This window comes from Lontra canadensis, unplaced genomic scaffold (genome assembly GCF_010015895.1).
Source record: "Lontra canadensis isolate GAN:19392208 unplaced genomic scaffold, GSC_riverotter_1.0 scaffold13, whole genome shotgun sequence".
Lineage (NCBI taxonomy): Eukaryota > Metazoa > Chordata > Mammalia > Carnivora > Mustelidae > Lontra > Lontra canadensis.
In genome coordinates this window covers 21,239,481-21,257,521 of record NW_022631007.1, presented here as the reverse complement: position 1 = coordinate 21,257,521, position 18,041 = coordinate 21,239,481, and the positions used below count along the sequence as shown (strand labels likewise).

General features: G+C 41.6%; 1 protein-coding gene across 32 annotated transcripts in view; it reads left to right on the top strand.

The window, feature by feature from the left end:
- The window catches only part of NEB (nebulin), a 202,116-nt gene that overhangs the window by 125,468 nt on the left and 58,607 nt on the right, over positions 1–18,041 (top strand). For all 32 annotated transcript variants that reach the window (XM_032857789.1, XM_032857787.1, XM_032857780.1 and 29 more), the window contains 23 exons: positions 511–609; positions 806–907; positions 1,047–1,154; positions 1,580–1,891; positions 3,200–3,304; positions 3,409–3,513; positions 3,878–3,985; positions 4,777–4,884; positions 4,981–5,094; positions 5,506–5,703; positions 6,087–6,191; positions 6,886–6,990; positions 7,088–7,192; positions 9,196–9,303; positions 10,824–10,937; positions 11,244–11,441; positions 11,752–11,856; positions 12,838–12,942; positions 13,829–13,936; positions 15,040–15,147; positions 16,031–16,138; positions 17,263–17,367; positions 17,465–17,569. In XM_032857789.1, coding sequence (XP_032713680.1) covers positions 511–609; positions 806–907; positions 1,047–1,154; positions 1,580–1,891; positions 3,200–3,304; positions 3,409–3,513; positions 3,878–3,985; positions 4,777–4,884; positions 4,981–5,094; positions 5,506–5,703; positions 6,087–6,191; positions 6,886–6,990; positions 7,088–7,192; positions 9,196–9,303; positions 10,824–10,937; positions 11,244–11,441; positions 11,752–11,856; positions 12,838–12,942; positions 13,829–13,936; positions 15,040–15,147; positions 16,031–16,138; positions 17,263–17,367; positions 17,465–17,569 — 2,838 coding nt within the window. The remainder of the gene's footprint in view (positions 1–510; positions 610–805; positions 908–1,046; positions 1,155–1,579; positions 1,892–3,199; positions 3,305–3,408; positions 3,514–3,877; positions 3,986–4,776; positions 4,885–4,980; positions 5,095–5,505; positions 5,704–6,086; positions 6,192–6,885; positions 6,991–7,087; positions 7,193–9,195; positions 9,304–10,823; positions 10,938–11,243; positions 11,442–11,751; positions 11,857–12,837; positions 12,943–13,828; positions 13,937–15,039; positions 15,148–16,030; positions 16,139–17,262; positions 17,368–17,464; positions 17,570–18,041) is intronic.

The window sequence follows — 18,041 nt, the reverse complement described above, 5'->3', positions numbered from 1 at the left end:
TACAAACCAAAACTCATTCACTCCCCATCAGCAATTTGGACAGTTGCTTGCGACTGCTGTCATTTAAGCTGGACATACCCTTTCCCAAAACAGTCCTCTGCTGTCCCTCTCACATCAGGGGACCACATCCATAAGATAATATCCAGTATGCCCAGCTGATGCTTGGAATTGTATAAGTGGAAAACATCTTTTGTCAGCACTGGTGATACGTTTGGGAGAAGCTTGTCCAGTTGAAAGACATGTATGGAGTAACATGATATACAGAATGAATCAGTACATGATTGGTAGCTAAGTAAACCTACTACTTTAAAATCTGTGGGAGATAAAAGAAGGCAACTCTGCTGTTAAAAAATAAAATGCTAAGGAAAAGACCAAGTTGCCAACAAGGTGCTGTTCAAATATGGCGCTCTACACTTCTAGTAGAGAAAGACCCTTAAATCTAGTGCCTCTTTCTCAGCTCAGACAGGACCACAAACTGCAACTATCTGAAGGGTATTTTCTTTTCCCTAGAAAAAATACCGCACAAAAATAGAAACTCTCAACTTTACTCCGGTGGATGACAGAGTTGATTACGTGACTGCAAAACAAAGTGGCGAGATCCTCAATGATGTAAGTACACGGCTCTTGTTCTAAAATTGCCCAGTCGTGAAATGTCATTTCCAAAGCTTCCCACCTACGTTCGCTCAGCATGCGATCATCGTCTGCGATACGGGTTGTAATCGTTGGGACGATGCTCACATTTGCTTGGACAGCATTGTGCTTTCTTAACATCAAGTAACTTAAGCCTCTTGCCTCTCATTTCCAGATTAAATACCGGAAAGATTGGAACGATACCAAATCGAAATACACCCTCACAGAAACCCCTTTGCTGCACACTGCCCAGGAGGCAGCCCGGATACTGGACCAGGTAGGGGTTTTAGTCGGATGCCTGGTACTCTGTGTGGGGGCAGAGGACCATAGTGGAACTGTGGGCCACGGATGCACACGACCAATGTCCCATCCTGACTGCTTCGTGTAAGTCTCTGTTGTGGCTCTCTGTCTTTTAGTATCTCTACAAGGAAGGCTGGGAGAAGCAGAAAGCTACGGGTTACATCTTGCCTCCAGATGCAGTACCGTTTGTTCACGCCCATCACTCTAGTGACGTTCAGAGCGAGGTAATTTACCCGGGTATGAGTGCACGCTGGAGTGTGCCTGGGGCTAGCAGGCCCGGCCAGGCTTGAGGATGGCTGAAGTACCTGTTCCCTTCTAGATCTCCCTGTGGGGTTCGGGAGTTTTGTCTTGTTTCGTGGTCTTTCTGTAAGACCTATCCTTGGAGTGCTTTACTCTTTCTTCTATTCCCTCACTCCCTTAAGGTCTCTGAGCTTTCAAATAAGACATAGGCAGAATTAGAAAGCTAATATAGTTTTTCTATTTTTAAATTGATATTTCTTTATATTTATTTATTTTTGTGCTTTTTATTATCTCTTCTCAGGGAGGCAGATGCCAAGAGGCCGAAGGCCTGCATCTGCTGAGGTTTCAAGCCCCTCTTTCCCTTGAATGCTTGTCAAAACTGATGCAGTCTCTGTTTTTCTCCTACCAGCTGAAATACAAAGCTGAGCATGTAAAACAGAGAGGTCATTATGTTGGTGTTCCGACGATGAGAGATGATCCCAAACTGGTTTGGTTTGAGCATGCAGGCCAGATTCAGAATGACAGACTGTACAAAGAGGACTATCATAAAACAAAGGCCAAGATTAATATACCTGCTGATATGGTGTCGGTGTTGGCTGCCAAGCATGGGCAGGAGCTTGTCAGTGATATTGATTACCGTAATTACCTGCACCAGTGGATATGTCATCCTGACCAAAATGATGTTATCCAGGCAAGGAAGGCCTATGACCTACAGAGCGATGTAAGTGATTTCGTTTCTTAATTATCTAGAAATGTATACTCTGAGCATTATAAGCAACACTCTGGAAGCACCAAGCTTCTAAACTTCAAGACATAAATATTGAGTTTGGTCCCAGAAGAGAATTAAGGCTGGATATGAGGTAGAGAAAGCCCAGGAGCAGGGACTGGCTGACTGACAGCTTTGCCTACTATGTATGTCTGAATAACCTTCAAAGTCATTGAAAAAAATTTTTTTTTATATCTTTGCCATCAGCAACATCTCACATCTGCCTAGAAAATTATCAGTTGATTTAAAATAATGGTAATTGGCTTGGGGTGAGAATGGAGAGTGAGTGGGGATTTTAACAATATTAGAGGATAGTGTAGTCGAGGACCCGGGAATGCCTTGTTCTTGCTCGGCCAGGCATTTTACTCCTTCAGGCATTTATGAAGGATTTGATTGCAAGGAATCAAAGCAAAGGGGAAGCAGAGTACCGACGAGCCACATGAGGGCCCAGAATCCCTCACACAGACTTTTGGTAAAGGCATATAGGGTAGAGGGTACATGACGTAGGCCATCTTGCAGTGAAGCTCGAGTCAAGACCTGTAGCTGCCGCCAGCCATTGGTAAGGAACAGAAACACAGTGCATCGACGTGATGCTCAGGTGCCCCCAGTAGCTAACCCTGCTGGGTCTTCTCATTACCAAGTGGGAGCAGGAAATCAAGGACTGCCTGCAGCACAGATGCTGAGCTTGAACATCCCACCTCACTGTTGCTGGGCAGAAGGACTGTTGTGGACCTTTAATCAGATTAGCAGCTCCACTGCTGGTGAGGGCTGGCCTGAGAGAATCGGGGCACTAGGTGGGGGAGGGGAGAGCTAGGCTTGGCAGGAGGGATGTGCCCCCTGCTCTACAACACATGTGCATTTAGTCATGTCCTTTTCTTTATATAGTCTGAATGTCCTGCATATTTCTAAGTAATTAAATATAAGTCCGCCTAAAATCATACCCTCCTTAATAAAACCTTTTCTTAGGCTCACTGATGAAAACAATGGCTCCCTGCCCATAACTCCCAGAGCTCTGGGGTGTTCTGGCTCTTACACTCTCCCCTCATAAAGGACTTCTGTTTACACTAGACTCCTTTATAAAATAAAATCTTAAAAAAAAAAATATTTTTCAGGTGAACAGGTGAAATCATGACTGAATCAATGAGGCAAGAGTTGCTAAAGAGAAACCCTTAAAAAGCTCCTGAAAAAGTTGCTTCTAATCTACTATCTGTAACCCTGTGTCAGTCATTTATATCGGCATTGTATCTCTCTTCCTACTCTCAGAATGTCTACAAAGCTGACCTGGAGTGGCTCCGTGGCATTGGCTGGATACCCTTGGATTCTGTGGACTATGTGAGGGTTACAAAGAACCAGGAAATGGTGAACCAGGTACACAAAGCCTGTTCTGACCTAGAGCCTGGCCTCTTTGCCTACTGTGTGGGGGCAGGTACACAGTGGAAGGATACCAGTCTTAATCATCTTTTTCCTTACAGAAAAAATATAAGAAAGATGCTCTTGACAACTATCCTAACTTTACAAGTGTGGTGGACCCACCAGCGGTTGTTTTGGCTAAGATTAACTCAGTCAATCAAAGTGATGTAAGTTTGTTTTATGTATAATGATGTGCATGGACTGGGGAGTTAGTGGTCTGTCACTGATTACATTTGCTTACCTCCAGATAACTGCTTGTAAAGAAATGGACAATGGGGTGGGAAACTATGAGATTGTCTTTGGTGGGAATGTCTTAAAAGTCACTAATAGGAGGCATACTGTACTCAGAAAATATCTATATTCTTGTCCAAATTATTAGGTAAAATGAACTGAAATCCAACCAGTTCCTTAGTTTTTAATCTCTAAATGTAGACTGATTATTATCTTGCTAGGTAGAAACTATGAAACTTTAAATATGCATTTATATTAACCAGAGGTTTTGTTTGGTTTTGTCTTATTTTCTCTCCTTAGATAAAATATAAAGAAACATTTAATAAAAGAATAAAGGGCAAGTATACATTTTCTCCAGATACGCCGTATATCACCCACTCCAAAGACATGGGAAAGCTCTATAGTACTGTAAGTTTTATTTTATGTGATTTACAACTCAGTTCTTAATTTTAAGCTCTTGTCAGTATTCATATCTTTGGCTGATTTTGTGAACAACTGAATTTATAAGATTATTATATTTAGTCTTGTTTTTAGAAATAAACTTGTCTTGTGTATTAGAAATAGCATTTATTCAGCTGGTATTTTTTTGAGCTCCTGTGATGTGCCAGGCAGTGTAGGAAGCACCAAGGTGCTAAAGCTTAATAAGACAATCCTGTCAGGAGCCCATGTAAATGAGAGGGAGAGACATTCAAGTAAATAGATAATAATGTATCAGGAGCTATAGCAGCTCTAGGCGCAGGTAGTACTGAGCACCTGCCAACAGGGAAAAGAGGAAAGGCTGGTCTTTCTTTGGCAGTCATGTATAAATATCTCCAACCAACAAATGGAAGACTTCCCCTACAAATTTTAATTTATCTAAGTCAAAGGATGATGCGTGTGTATATAGCATGTGTATATGTGTATGCCCAATGGAAAACAATCTTTGGTGATTCCCTATGTGAACATTTATTTTCACGTTTATTAGAACTATAAATATCATTAGTCTTGGTTATAAAATGCCTCAGTGTCTGTAGATTTAATTTGCAGTAAACCAAAAAATTCTGCCATCTTAGTAGGTAGGCACAATAATGGCTCTAATAAAGGTATAAGCTTTGCCTTTCAACATAAGTATTTTGTTGTGGTTTTACCATTTTCTTTTTAGCAATATCTGAAGGAAGTTGACCACAAACTTTTGTTGACAACATATTTCTTTATTCCAGATACTGTATAAAGGGGCATGGGAAGGAACCAAGGCCTACGGATATACCTTGGATGAACGTTACATTCCTATTGTTGGAGCCAAGCATGCTGACTATGTGAACAGTGAGGTCAGTAGCACTTTCTCCTCTCATGGGTGTAAGAGTCTTCATTGGGGAGCTGGTTAGAAAATCCCAGTGATTTTCAATGCTGTACCTACTTCACAGCTTAAATACAAAGAGACCTATGAGAAGCAGAAGGGCCACTACCTGGCTGGAAAAGAAATCAGTGAGTTCCCTGGTGTGGTTCACTGTCTGGATTTCCAAAAGATGAGGAGTGTGGTAAGCAAAGCTCACTTTCATAGAGGATTTGTCCCTTACGTATACTGTTAGTCTGCATGTTTGTAACATGTTCTTTAGCTGAGAGAGGCATTACTCCTTCTTGAGATTTATCCCCACGCCTGCAAGTTAGCCTTGTGTACCTTTGCTAGCCCTGGGCTTCCTCCCTTCCCCTTCCTCCTCTACTAACCCACAGTAAGGTATCTATGTTTGGAAAAAGGAGAAAGCAATGAGGTAACTATTTACCCCTGTGTTATGAAAGGATGGGACATTGAAAAAGAAGAACATATTCAAGTATCTTTGTTTATTCTAAAGGTACTGATCTATACTAGAGCTAAGACTCAAAAAGAGATCAATCTGTATAATTAACATTTTAATCCCTTCTTTTTGTCTTTAAAAACTATGAATCTTTAGTTGAACTACAGAAGAGATTACGAGGACACCAAAGCCAATGTTCACATCCCCATTGATATGATGAATCATGTACTGGCTAAACACTGCCAGTACATCCTCAGTGACCTGGAATACCAACACTTCTTCCATCAGTGGACGTCTCTCCCGGAAGAACCCAATGTTATACGGGCCCGCAATGCTCAGGAAATCTTGAGTGATGTATGATGTCCTTTCTGCAGCTTGACTTAGTTACAGGCTTCATTCAACTGTGCCCTCCATGCTCCATTCGTCCCTGTATTCATAAATTTTGCTGCTTTTTTAGAACAGTGACATGAGTAGCCACTTTTTGGTGTAAGAAGACCTTACACCAGTGACCCCTATGTTAAATATTTAGCTTGTTTTCACACAGGCCTTACACTTAGCTATTCCTCCCCTCCTAAGCTTCTTTAGGTCAGGGCATTACAGACCTCCAGCTGTTGAGAGGCCCACCCTATGACCACTAAGTACTGAGCACAGCCAACAGCTGATAGAAAATTATCAAAATGCCCAGTTATAAATTCAGTGAGTCCCTGTCACCTTTTATCATTCCTTCTTCCTTGCAGAATGTGTATAAGGATGACTTGAATTGGCTGAAAGGCATTGGATGCTACGTTTGGGATACACCTCAGATCCTCCATGCTAAGAAAGCATATGACCTCCAGAGTCAGGTGAGCTCTTTCTGGAAGGACTGTGGATCCGTGGAATCCATGGTGCTCTCTGTGGGGTGACAGCCAGGCCAGTCCTGTGCCAGGCAGGAAAAGCTGCAGGATCCAAGGTGACCGAAGGCCCCCTGCCCAATAAAACCTCTCCTGGTGACCTGCTCTGGCGTTGGACCCTCTGAGTTTTAGTCTATCCTGGGGTTGAAGCATTTGATGTCTCTAACAGAAAGTTTCCTGAGAGGTGTTTTCATAGTGAACCACTCTCAAGCAGCTATGCTGAAGTTGATAAGGTTAACTTGCAAGGAGTAAAATGCAAATGCACACGCTTGGACCTCAGGTAGATAAGTTCTGAAGTAAAAACTAGGTATTTGGAAAATTTCCCGGCATGTGGTTGGGCTCTGACAGGACAGGTTAGCGGAACACTGAACCTGAGGGACCGCAGTCAGGGATGGGTGTGTGCATGGAAAAGACAACAAAATGAAGAAGAGGACCTGACAAAGAGCCAGCCCCCACTGTTGGTCGAGACAAAGTATTCATTTTGACAATCATCCAGAGTCGGCAGGAATATAGAATGACGGCCTCTCTGTTACTATTAAAGCAGGAACCCAGAAGTAAATAAAGGCCCATCCAAGTTGGCACAAACCGCCCAGGCTGGCGGCAGGCCTGTATTTTACCATTTCTGGTGACTTGTTTTTCTTTACAGCTGCAATACACGGCAGCAGGGAAAGAAAATCTGCAAAACTACAACCTGGTCACGGACACCCCACTTTACGTGACTGCTCTTCAAAGTGGCATCAACGCCAGTGAGGTGCGTCTTCCTCATACTGTTCTTCCAGGATGAGCCCTTGTTAGCTCTACGCACTTGCGAAGAGCAGGAAAGAATAACCCATCTTTTGTGTGCGTAGGTGAAATATAAAGAAAATTACCATCAGATTAAGGACAAATACACGACCATTCTAGAAACAGTGGATTACGACAGAACCAAGAACCTGAAGAGTCTTTATAGCAGCGTGAGTTCCTTTTTTCATCTTCGTCTTTATTCTCCTTCAGAGACGATAAGGGAATAGTTGGGATAGGCCCCTTAACTGCAAAGGTTTTTCCAGTTTTTTCAGGGACCTTCAGATTCCTCCTTTATCCCACCAGTAGTCCTACTCCCAATTCAGCCAGCCCAAGTGGAGTATTGCACCATCTCGAGCAGTGGAACAAATTCAGTTGCTGTTCCTTACTGCAGACGGGTAGGGTTGAAGCTATGCTACACTGACCCTGAGCTCGTCCTTCCCTGCCTTTGCCAGGGGCCATTGGCTTAAGCCTACAAAGACAATCTTTTTTTTCCTCCTCTCAATTGGTTAATTCTACAAACATTTTTCAAACTTCATTTTGAAATCATTTTAGATTTACAGAAAAGTTGCAAAAATAGTAGAGAATTCCAGCAATTCTCTACTAGAATTCTCTGTAATGCAATGATCAAAACTAAGAAAAGCCCCTATGGCTTTTTTTTTTTTTTTTTTAGATTTTATTTAGAGGCATCTGTGTGGCTCCTTAGGTTAAGCGCAGGCTCCCTGCTCAGTGGGGAGTCTGCTTCCCCCTCAACCTGCCGCTCCCCCTGCTTGTGCTCTCTCTGTCAAATAAGTAAATATTTTTAAAAAAGATTTTATATGAGAGAGAGAGAGAGAGAGAATGAGACAGCATCTGTGGGAGGAGGGGCAAAGGAAGAGGAAGAAGTAGACTTCCAGCTGAGCAGGGACCCCACCCTCCTCCTCAGGGCTCATCAGGAACTGAGCTGAAGGCAGATGCTGAACCCACTAAGCCATCCAGGCATGCAAAGTACTATGGCTTTTTTTTTTTTTAAGATTTTATTTATTTATTTGACAGAGAGAAACACAGTGGGGGGGAGAGAGAGAGAGAGAGAGGGAGAACCCAAGCAGGGGAAGTGGGGGAGGGAGTAGTCTTCCCACCAAGCAGGGAGCCCTCCAGTGCGGCCTCCATCCCATGACCCTGGGATTATAACCCTGGAATCATGACCTGAGGCAAAGGCAGATGCTTAACAACTGAGCCACCAAGGTGCCTCTGGCTTTTAACAAATGCAAAGAGTCGTGTATTCACCATCACAATGAAGATACTGAAAACCTCTCTATCACCTCAAAATTTGCCTCTTGCTTCGTTCTCTCCCTAGACATCCATAGAGATATTGTATGCACCAGTTAAAACAACAAACAAACAAACACAACTTTTAAAAACCTTTTCCAGAATGTCATGTAAATGAAATTAGGAAGGATAGAGCTATCAGGTCTGGCTCTCTTAGCAAAATGCATGTATGCACTACACACATTGCCGTATAAACCAGTAGTTTATTGTTCTTATTGCAGAATAATATTCCACTGCATGAATGTACCACAATCGTTGATCCATTCACAGTCAAAGGACATCTGAGTTGTTTCTATTTTTTGACAATTATGAATAGAGCTGCTATATACATTTGAGTATAGGTTTTTGTGTATATGTAAATTTTCATTTCTCTTGAGTAAATAAATACCTAGGAGTGAAAATATTTTTTGAGCTCCCACTAGCGACAAAAAACTAGGAAAGGATAAATAGATCTTAAGTTAGTGGTTTTCATCCTTCAGAATTTCCTAGACTTATGGGAAATGAATCAAAAACTTTGTTTTAATTTATGTACAGTAAAAGTCACTCTCTGTGGTATATGGTACTATGGCTTTACAAATACATAGTCATGTAGTCACCCCAGTGGTCAAGATATAGAAAAGTTCTTTATCACCCCATGATAACTGCCAAACTGTGATAAGTACTATGGTAGAGAACAAAATAACGGAGTGTGAAATTACGGTCATGGCATTAAACCTGTTTTTCACTGAGGGGTACTTGGATCCTACTGAGTATGAAGATCATGGGGTGTTAAGGAGTGTCTGAAAAAGGCAGTTACAGGAAAGATACCCTCACGAGCCAACCAGAATGCATTTTTCTGTATTCACAAGATAATTTTTAACCCCTACAGAACCTGTACAAGGAGGCTTGGGATAGAGTGAAAGCCACCAGCTACATCTTGCCTACCAGCACCATGTCCCTGACACATGCCAAGAACCAGAAGCACCTGGCCAGCAATGTAAGTCAAGTGCAAAGGTGATAACCTCCTCCCCACCCTCTGCCTTCCCCAGTTCTCTGCTCCTAGTATCTTTCTGGCTAATTCACGTGTTATATATATTATATGTTTATATATATTATAAAAGAAAATCTTAAATTACATGAGGTATTTAGATACAATATTAAGTTATAGGAACTTTAACCCTTTAGGCCTAAAATATTAAGTAAAGCCTTTAATTGTAAAATTCCCTATAACTTTCATTGCCGTCCTAATACAGTTCCCTTTCAGAAAGATAATCCCTTTTAGAGACTTTTACCTCTTAATTGTGAATTAATTCACAATAGCACTGTAGATCTCTTTTTCTACCAAGACCCACAGTGAGAAATTTGTTTTATGTTGCGAGTTCACAGACAGCTGAAGTTTACGTGAATTCCTTCTGACAGTGTTTTACAGAAGACTATGTACTGCTACCTAATGGCAATACAGCCTATCATTTCAATTCTGTTCTATTCATTTAAATGCTAGTGATTCAATAACTTGATTTCGCTACCTCCTAATGGGCCTAGAGATGCATATTTAGGAAAAGACTTTGTTAGACAATATATGGAATTAATTTAATTTTTGTTAAAAATATATGGAATTAATTTAATTTCTACCTGGAGGAAAAACTAATATATGTGATTTTGCCCAGACCCAAGTCTGTTTGGAGGACTGCAAACAGACTAGCCCAAAGGAACAAATTTCACTTGGAAAAAAGTTTTGTATATAGAATTCAGAAAGCTCATCAGAGATTTTCTCCTTTAGTCATGAAAAAAACTATAGAAGCAGTATTTTCAGCAACTTGTTTTTGAAACAGGATGGGGCATAATTCTTTAAAAGAATTTCAACAGTGTTGTTTTTTTTTTTTTTCTTTTAAAAAGTGTCTTTGAATACTATCTTCTTTATAATTGAGGAATGGTTTAGATGTAAGGAGCACGTGAACTAATATTCTAGGAAATTCTGTTGGGAATTTTGGTTGGTTTCTAGTTAGCAAAGAGCTTCACTGTAATTCTGACACATATACTCCCATCTTCCTTTTTTTTTCCTTAACTAAAATGTGGGCCTCTGAGTAATGAGGATTGTTCTTTTGTCATGTGCTAGGAGTTTGGATTTTAGTCTTTTTAAGAGGCTTTTCTCCTAATTCATGAAATCCTGGAGCATTAATTCATAGGCAATATGGCTTAAGAAGCAAAAGTTAGTTTCCCTATAGACATTGGTTACAATGTATTTTTGGAAAACCTTATAAAATCTGAAATTCAAGGACTGTGTCTCTTAAGCATCAGGCTTGTCAGTCACTAAAAACAAATTCTTGATCACATTTTTCATCTTTTATTCATGGTTAAGAAAAGCAGAATCATTATCATGAAAGAGATTATTTAAAAATTACATAATCTGTAAAATGAGTTAGGTGTAGCAGCAATAGTAGTACAAGTATGGGTATAGACATTTTTAAAATGGTAACTAAAAAAACTTTTTCCTTCCTTTGTACTTTTTCTCTGTAGATCAAATATCGAGAAGAATATGAGAAGTTCAAAGCTCTTTATACTTTACCAAAAAGTGTTGAGGATGACCCAAATACAGCACGCTGTCTGAGAGTCGGCAAATTTAACATTGATGTAAGTAATCCCGAAGGCCTTGCTTCAAGTCAAGGCCGGGTAGTATAGCCATCTGTCATAAATCAGAACATTGCCTAGTCATGCCCATGGCCCTGACTGTGCATATGTGAAGAAGCAAGTGTCATTTCAGCACATGCTGCTTACCCCACCCCCATGAATCTGTAGAAAGTGTCAGAAAATTCCAGGTAACACCTGATGGCTGTTAAGTCATTTACCCTGACTTCTCCAGGGCATAAGAAAGGCGTTTATTGCCATGATACCTTGCACAATTCCCTGTGTAATTGGCATGTTATTTTATCTTCACAGCGCCTCTACAGATCAGTTTATGAAAAGAACAAGATGAAAATCCACACTGTGCCTGACATGGTTGAGATGGTTACTGCTAAGGATTCACAGAAGAAAGTCAGTGAAATTGACTACCGCCTCCATCTCCACGAGTGGATTTGCCACCCTGACTTGCAAGTCAACAGCCACGTCAGGAAAGTCACGGATCAGATCAGCGATGTAAGCCTATTGCTCATGAAGGTCCCCCTCCCTGGCCTCGCACAGCCATCCTGAAGGGAAGCAGACTCACTTGCGTCTTCACCTCAGCCTTCTGGATTGCTTTCCTCTGCACCCATGGGTCTGTCCCTCAAAGCAGGGCTCTGTGGGCCACTGTTTCCCTGGCATCCTCAGCCTCATCACATGATGCCTCTTGATGTTCATTCCATAAAGTCATCCTGGATCCAGAGGGTGTCCATATTTTTGGTGTTTAAGTTACTGTCACTTTTTTTTTTTTTTTTCCTGATTCCATCTGTCTGCTACAATCCTTTAGATTGTGTACAAGGATGACCTCAACTGGCTAAAAGGCATTGGTTGCTATGTCTGGGACACTCCTGAAATTCTTCACGCCAAACATGCTTATGACCTACGGAACGATGTGAGTTTGCCTGGTTTTTTAGGTTTTCTTTTCCTTTTTTAATATATTTCCTTTTTCTACATAGTCTAGTCAAAGGGAGAGTTACGGACCTTGTCAAAGACCAGTTATGTCTTAAGTGGTGTTGAGGGTGGCCGAGCTGGAGAAAGATGCCAAGGAGCAGAGAACAGCCATTTCTCAGTAATGCATGTAGCTTTCCTATTAAACAAAGCAGTTAAGCTATCCTATTGTCCTCTCATAGAGAAGGGACCCCTGGCTCTTCTGTCTACATTTGGATTATTTCAGATATATTGAACTCATAACTCTCATTTTAGGAAAATTCCATTTGTGAGATGTTTGTGATGCTTATAGACAGGATCTATTTATAAAGAGAGAATTTGGGGTGCCTGGGTGGCTCAGTTGTTCAGCATCTGCCTTTGGCTCAGATCATGATCCCAGGGTCCTGGGATCAAGCCCTGAATCAGGCTCCCTGCTCTGCAGGAAGCCTGCGTCTCCCCCTGCCCCTCCCCCTGCTTCTGTTCCCTCTTGCTGTCTCTGTCAAATAAATAAAATCTTTTTTAAAAAGAGACTTTGCTCAGGGTCCTGGGATCGAGTCCCGCATCTGGCTCTCTGCTCAGCAGGGAGCCTGCCTCCTCCTCCTGTCTCTCTCTGCCTGCCTCTCTGCCTACTTGTGATCTGTCTGTCAAATTAAAAAAAAAATAAAATCTTTAAAAGAGAGACTTTGCTAAGCAAATTAACACTGTACAAGATTTCAGTAAAAAAAAAAAAAAAAAGCTTAAATGTTCCTCACCTGCTAGAATGCTCTGGAAGCTCCCTATGACTGTAGGCATTAATTATGCAGATTATCAGAAAATTCAAATGCCTCCTGGTTGATTAAGTGCTAATGAAAGTAAATGTCATGAGTTAAACAAGACTCTTTGTGAAAGCGGCAGTTTCTCATACAGTGAACCATCTAACACAGGCTTAATTTATTCCTCTCCACAGATCAAGTACAAATCTCATGCACAGAAAACGAGGAATGACTACAAGCTGGTCACTGATACTCCAGTCTACGTGCAGGCTGTCAAAAGTGGGAAACAACTAAGTGATGTGAGTGCCTCCAGGGAAGTCATGCAGACAGTAATAAGGATGCGGCCACAGTGGCCAAAAAAAAAAAAAAAAAAAAGCAAAAAAGTGGCCTTTTATAACTGGGAGACCAGAGTTAGGGCCTTAGAGATTCTGCTCTTGTTTGCTAAATGCCTGGTGCATTCAATCAGTCCCCAGGGTGGCGGTGTCAGCAGTCTCACTGTATGGAATACTTGGTGTCTGAGAGCTTTTTGCTTTAAAGTTGCGTTTTGTATCCTTGTGTCAAGAGCAACAGTTCTGTCTCGCTGCGGAAGGCTGCTGAGCAACCAGAGCTGACTGTGGTAGAGTGAGGGGACAGGCTCCAAGTGAGAGAGGGGGCGGGCTCCGGCCTCTACTGCGCATCCTCCACGCGGCGTGGGCGGAGCCGGCCCAGCTGCGCCTCCGCGTGCTTCTGTGTGCGCTGTGGACGCCATACCCACTGTGGTGTCTGACGGCACGCGGGCAGGACCGGCCCAAAGCGGCCCCAAAGCTGCCTTTTTTTCTTTTTTTTTTTTTTTTAAACTAACCCCGCAGGTTAATTAGTAAACAGAGAATGCTACCAGCAAGTTAGAATGTTCAAGCCTACTTATTTTGAAACTTACAGCGGTAAAATACCTGCTCCTCCTCTCCTTCCTCAGCCGTGTCTTCCCCATCTCTCTCAGTGTGGGGGTCCACACGCTGGTTGTGGTCCCATTGGTAAGACCAATAATAGATCAGAGTTCTCTGGCCAGAGGGAAGCAGGCTGCTTATTATTATTATTGTTTTTTGTTTTTTGTTTTTTTAAGAGAGACTGGGTTTCCCATTATTTTGCTTCTTCCCAGCAGCACTGCTGCGATTAAAACCGACTGACGACTCTTCTCTCTGCACACAGGCTGTTTACCACCATGACTATGTGCACAGTGTCAGGGGTAAAGTGGCTCCAACAACGAAAACTGTGGATCTGGAGCGGGCCCTTCATGCCTACAAGCTCCAGAGTGAGGTGAGCAGCGTGAACCTAACACAGTGCCCAGCAGAACTCCAAGAGGCAGCCTGCAAGGGCCAGGCCGCTGGCTTCCGTGGAAACCACTTTGGCCTGGGCATTATCTCAGCCTGACCTTGAACATTGTAAATGCGCTTCCATTCCCATGAGTTTAAAAAAGTCAAAGAAAAAAGCAAACATAGTCTGTCTTCCCTCTTGGCTGGCAGGATCTTTATACCAAGCAAGAAATGGGCTTTTTAAGAGCAGTGTTTACAAGATAAAATGAAGAAAGGCAACCCCCTATCTCTGGCTCAAAAAAACTTAAAAACCAAGATGAAAAAGACAAGGCATATAAACACAAAAGACTACTAATAATGAGAGAGAGGGCTAGAAATTACTGTTGGAATTCGGAAGAGAAGGAAACTGGATTCCGCTCACGTATTTCATATTCCTATTCTGTGTCATCTGGTCATGCTACTTTGGTCTCAACCTTTGATGTTAGTCTCCTACATTGAATGTTAAAAGTAATTTGGTTTTAATTTGGTTTTAATATTTCAAATACTATTCCTGCTCCTGGAGTTCTCCCAAAAAACCAGACTATTTAAGGTCATAGTCAGAAACTGCTTTCCCCCTTCAGCCAGGGATAAGAGTATCCTGACCTTTTCCTAGCCTGACATCAAGACACTGTGTTTATGGGGAGGATGGTATTCCAAAGATGTGCCTTATAACTATGATTCTCTCAGGGATTGGTAATGACGTGGGTATCTCCAAAGGGGGGAGGTTAATGGCAGAGGCACCCCTGACTACCTGTTTTCTCTACTTTTCCCATTTTCTTGCTAGATACCATGCAGCTAACTGGGAATAAATACATTCAAAACATAAAAGAATTATTTCCTATGAGCCCCTTCACTCATTGCTCTCTCTTTCAAAAACAGGTTAAGAGTAAACTTATTCGTTGCCTGACTCTTAAAAAACTTACTTAATTTCTTCCTGAAATCAGTGTAGTGAACATAAGAACAGGAAGTATCTAACTGAAAACCTAACGTGACCTGCATGTGACTTGTTTAACTTAGATCAGTTATTTGATGTAGATGTGATTTACTCATTCTTCCTCCTTCTGGCAGGGTCTGTACCGAGATGCTGGCCGGCGCTCTCTGCCTACTGGATATAGGCTTCCAGGCGACACCCCTCACTTCAAACATGCCAAAGACACCCGATACATGAGCAGTTATGTGAGTGGTCTCCTCATTAAGATGGGGTCTGAAGTGGGGGGCACTAATATTCATTATTAGCTGCTCTAATGTCCTGGTCATACCCTGAAGGTTCCATATGATATAATGGTGGGACTAGAGAGCGGGAGACAGTGTGTTTCCTAGGGGTGCTGTGAAATCACAATTTGGCAGTGCCTGGGTAGCCCAGTGGATTAGCATAGGACTTTTGTGGGATTGTATCTGCATAAGTCATTTCCCTTGGCTTAGGGTTCATGGCTGTTACCCTGCCTCTACTTCTGTTGATGTTAGCACTGCTGCATCCTGAACCATTCCAAGCCATATACCAGAAATAGAGCTTCATACACGTCCTGCTAATATGTGGCCATATTATCTTCAAGATCTAATATCACTGTGTATTCCTTTGGAAAAGAATGGACTTCTTGCTTAGCTGCTGGCCGGGCAGGATCCAAAAGCCAGGGGCCCAAAATTATGATTTCCAAAGCAGAGAGTTGCAGATTTAATTATCTCACATGTCATTTTTTTTTAATCAGTCTATAATGCCATTCATCAGTCTCTAAAGTAGTGTCTCATTTCTTTGCGTTTCCTAATTTGCTAACTGTACTGGGACTAAAATTATAGTTTTTTTCTCATATTTTTCATACCTGCCTACAAACAGATTTATATAGGCAACACTGAATTTTATTCCTTTCTAGACCTGGCTTTATTAGCCAACAAAATTATTTTCAGGGTTCAGATTACTATTAAAATTCGTCAGTGACTTTTCCTTATATTTAATCCTAGAGAGTAATTTTCAAATGAAAGCAACAGCTTCTTTCTATTTGAGAAATGTAGAGCAACTCTCTGTTTACCCATCAGTGGACTTATTCTGACTTTGCTTTTCCAGTTCAAATACAAAGAAGTTTATGAACACATCAAGGCAAACGGATATACCCTTGGGCCCAAAGACGTTCCATTTGTCCATGTCCGGAGGGTCAACGATGTTACCAGTGAGGTACTGTGAATGTTGATTCTGTGGGGGAAATATTGAGTTTCAGAGACCATGGCTTTTAAATAAGACAATCAGATAAATACAATATGTGGAATTTAAGAAACTCACTCATTGGGGCACGTGGGTGGCTTAGTGGGTTAAGAAACTCGCTCATATGTGGCGTTTAAAAAAACAGAGGATCATAGGGGAAGAGAGGAAAAAATAAAACAAGATGAAATCATAGAGGGAGGGGTGTCTGGGTGGTTCAGTTGTTAGGCGTCTGCCTTTGGCTTGGGTCGTGATTCCGGGGTCCTGGGATGGCACCCTGCATTGGGCTCCTTGCTCGGCAGGCGGCCTGCTTGTGTTCCCTCTCTCGCTATGTCTCTCTCTGTCAAATAAATGAAATCTTTAAAAAAAATCATAGAGACAAACCACAAAAGACTCTTAAACATAGGAAGCAAACAGGGTTGCTGGAGAGGAGGGGGGTTGGCAGATGGGGTAACTGGGTGATGGACATTAAGGAGGTACATGATGTAACAAACACTGAGTATTATATAAGACTGATGAATCACTAACTCTAGCTCTGAAACTAATAACACATTGTATGTCAATTAATTGAATTTAAGTTTAAAAAATAAAAAGTAAAGACTACAGCTTTGTTTGAAGTGCATTAAGGGTTTATTGTCTCTTATACATTTATACATTAGCAAGGAATAAAAGGGTCCTTTTAGCTACCATTTTGATACTTGAATCCATTGGCAACATTTTTCTGTATTTGGCAATGCCATCGTAGAGACCTCATTCGTAGATTATAATGTGTATTAATTCCTCTTTTGACATTTGTATTAAAATCTTTAATAAATTTATATTTTAGTCTGACTCATGACCCTCGTTTTCTATATAAATGATTGGTTTGTATATCTGATCCTATCCAATCGTCTGATAGAATGTGGAAGACTTTGTACTCAAAATTCTTCATCTAAATAAAATAACTACCATTTTCTCTTTTTTCCTAATCTCAGCCCCTTTCTTTATCCTTAATTGCCCCTCTCATGGCTCTTTATGTAGAATATTTGATTGTTGATTAGTCAACAGATGCCTTCATCTTCCTACACTAAATACCTGGAATGGTTTTTCTTCTAATGTAGAGATTGTATCGCCAATTGTACCACAAACTGAAAGACAAGATTCACACAACTCCCGACACACCTGAGATCCGCCAAGTCAAGAAGACACAAGAGGCTGTCAGTGAGGTGGGTATTTTCCTAGGAGAGAGGACGACAGGCTGTGGAACCCAGGGACTGTCAACAATTTGGTCTCTGATGTGTGTGTTTCTGGGTATTTTTCTAGTTGATCTACAAATCAGACTTATTCAAGATGCGAGGCCACATGATCTCAATGCCATACACACCCCAAGTGATCCATTGCCGCTACGTGGGAGACATCACCAGTGATGTAAGCATCTCATAAGGGTCTTTCTGAAAGTCTCTTACCAAGAGGCTGTCCACATGTGAGCCAGCCAGTGGCCTTTGAATATCCTTCTGCACTGAGTACTTCTAAACTAAGTTTACAACTTGGAGGTGAAATTGTGTGGAAGCAGAACCCCACATTTCTCCAGCTATGGACATGGTAGTAAGAGGACCACTTGGGAATTACAAGCATTGCTAACCACCATCCTACATTCAACATTGAATCCTTACCAGCTCCTCACTCTACATGGCCTCTGTCCTGGGTCCTGTTTCGTACCTTTCATCTGCTCATCCCTACTCCCATCCTCTTTAACAACTTCCTCCTGCCATTTTTTTTTTCTCCTTAAACATTTCCTTCTCCTAAAAGACCATTCCATTCAATCTATGCTTTTCTCCCATCAATTTAATAATAACAAATAGCAGTGTTCTCCTCAACTCAGATTAGATATTAAATTTTA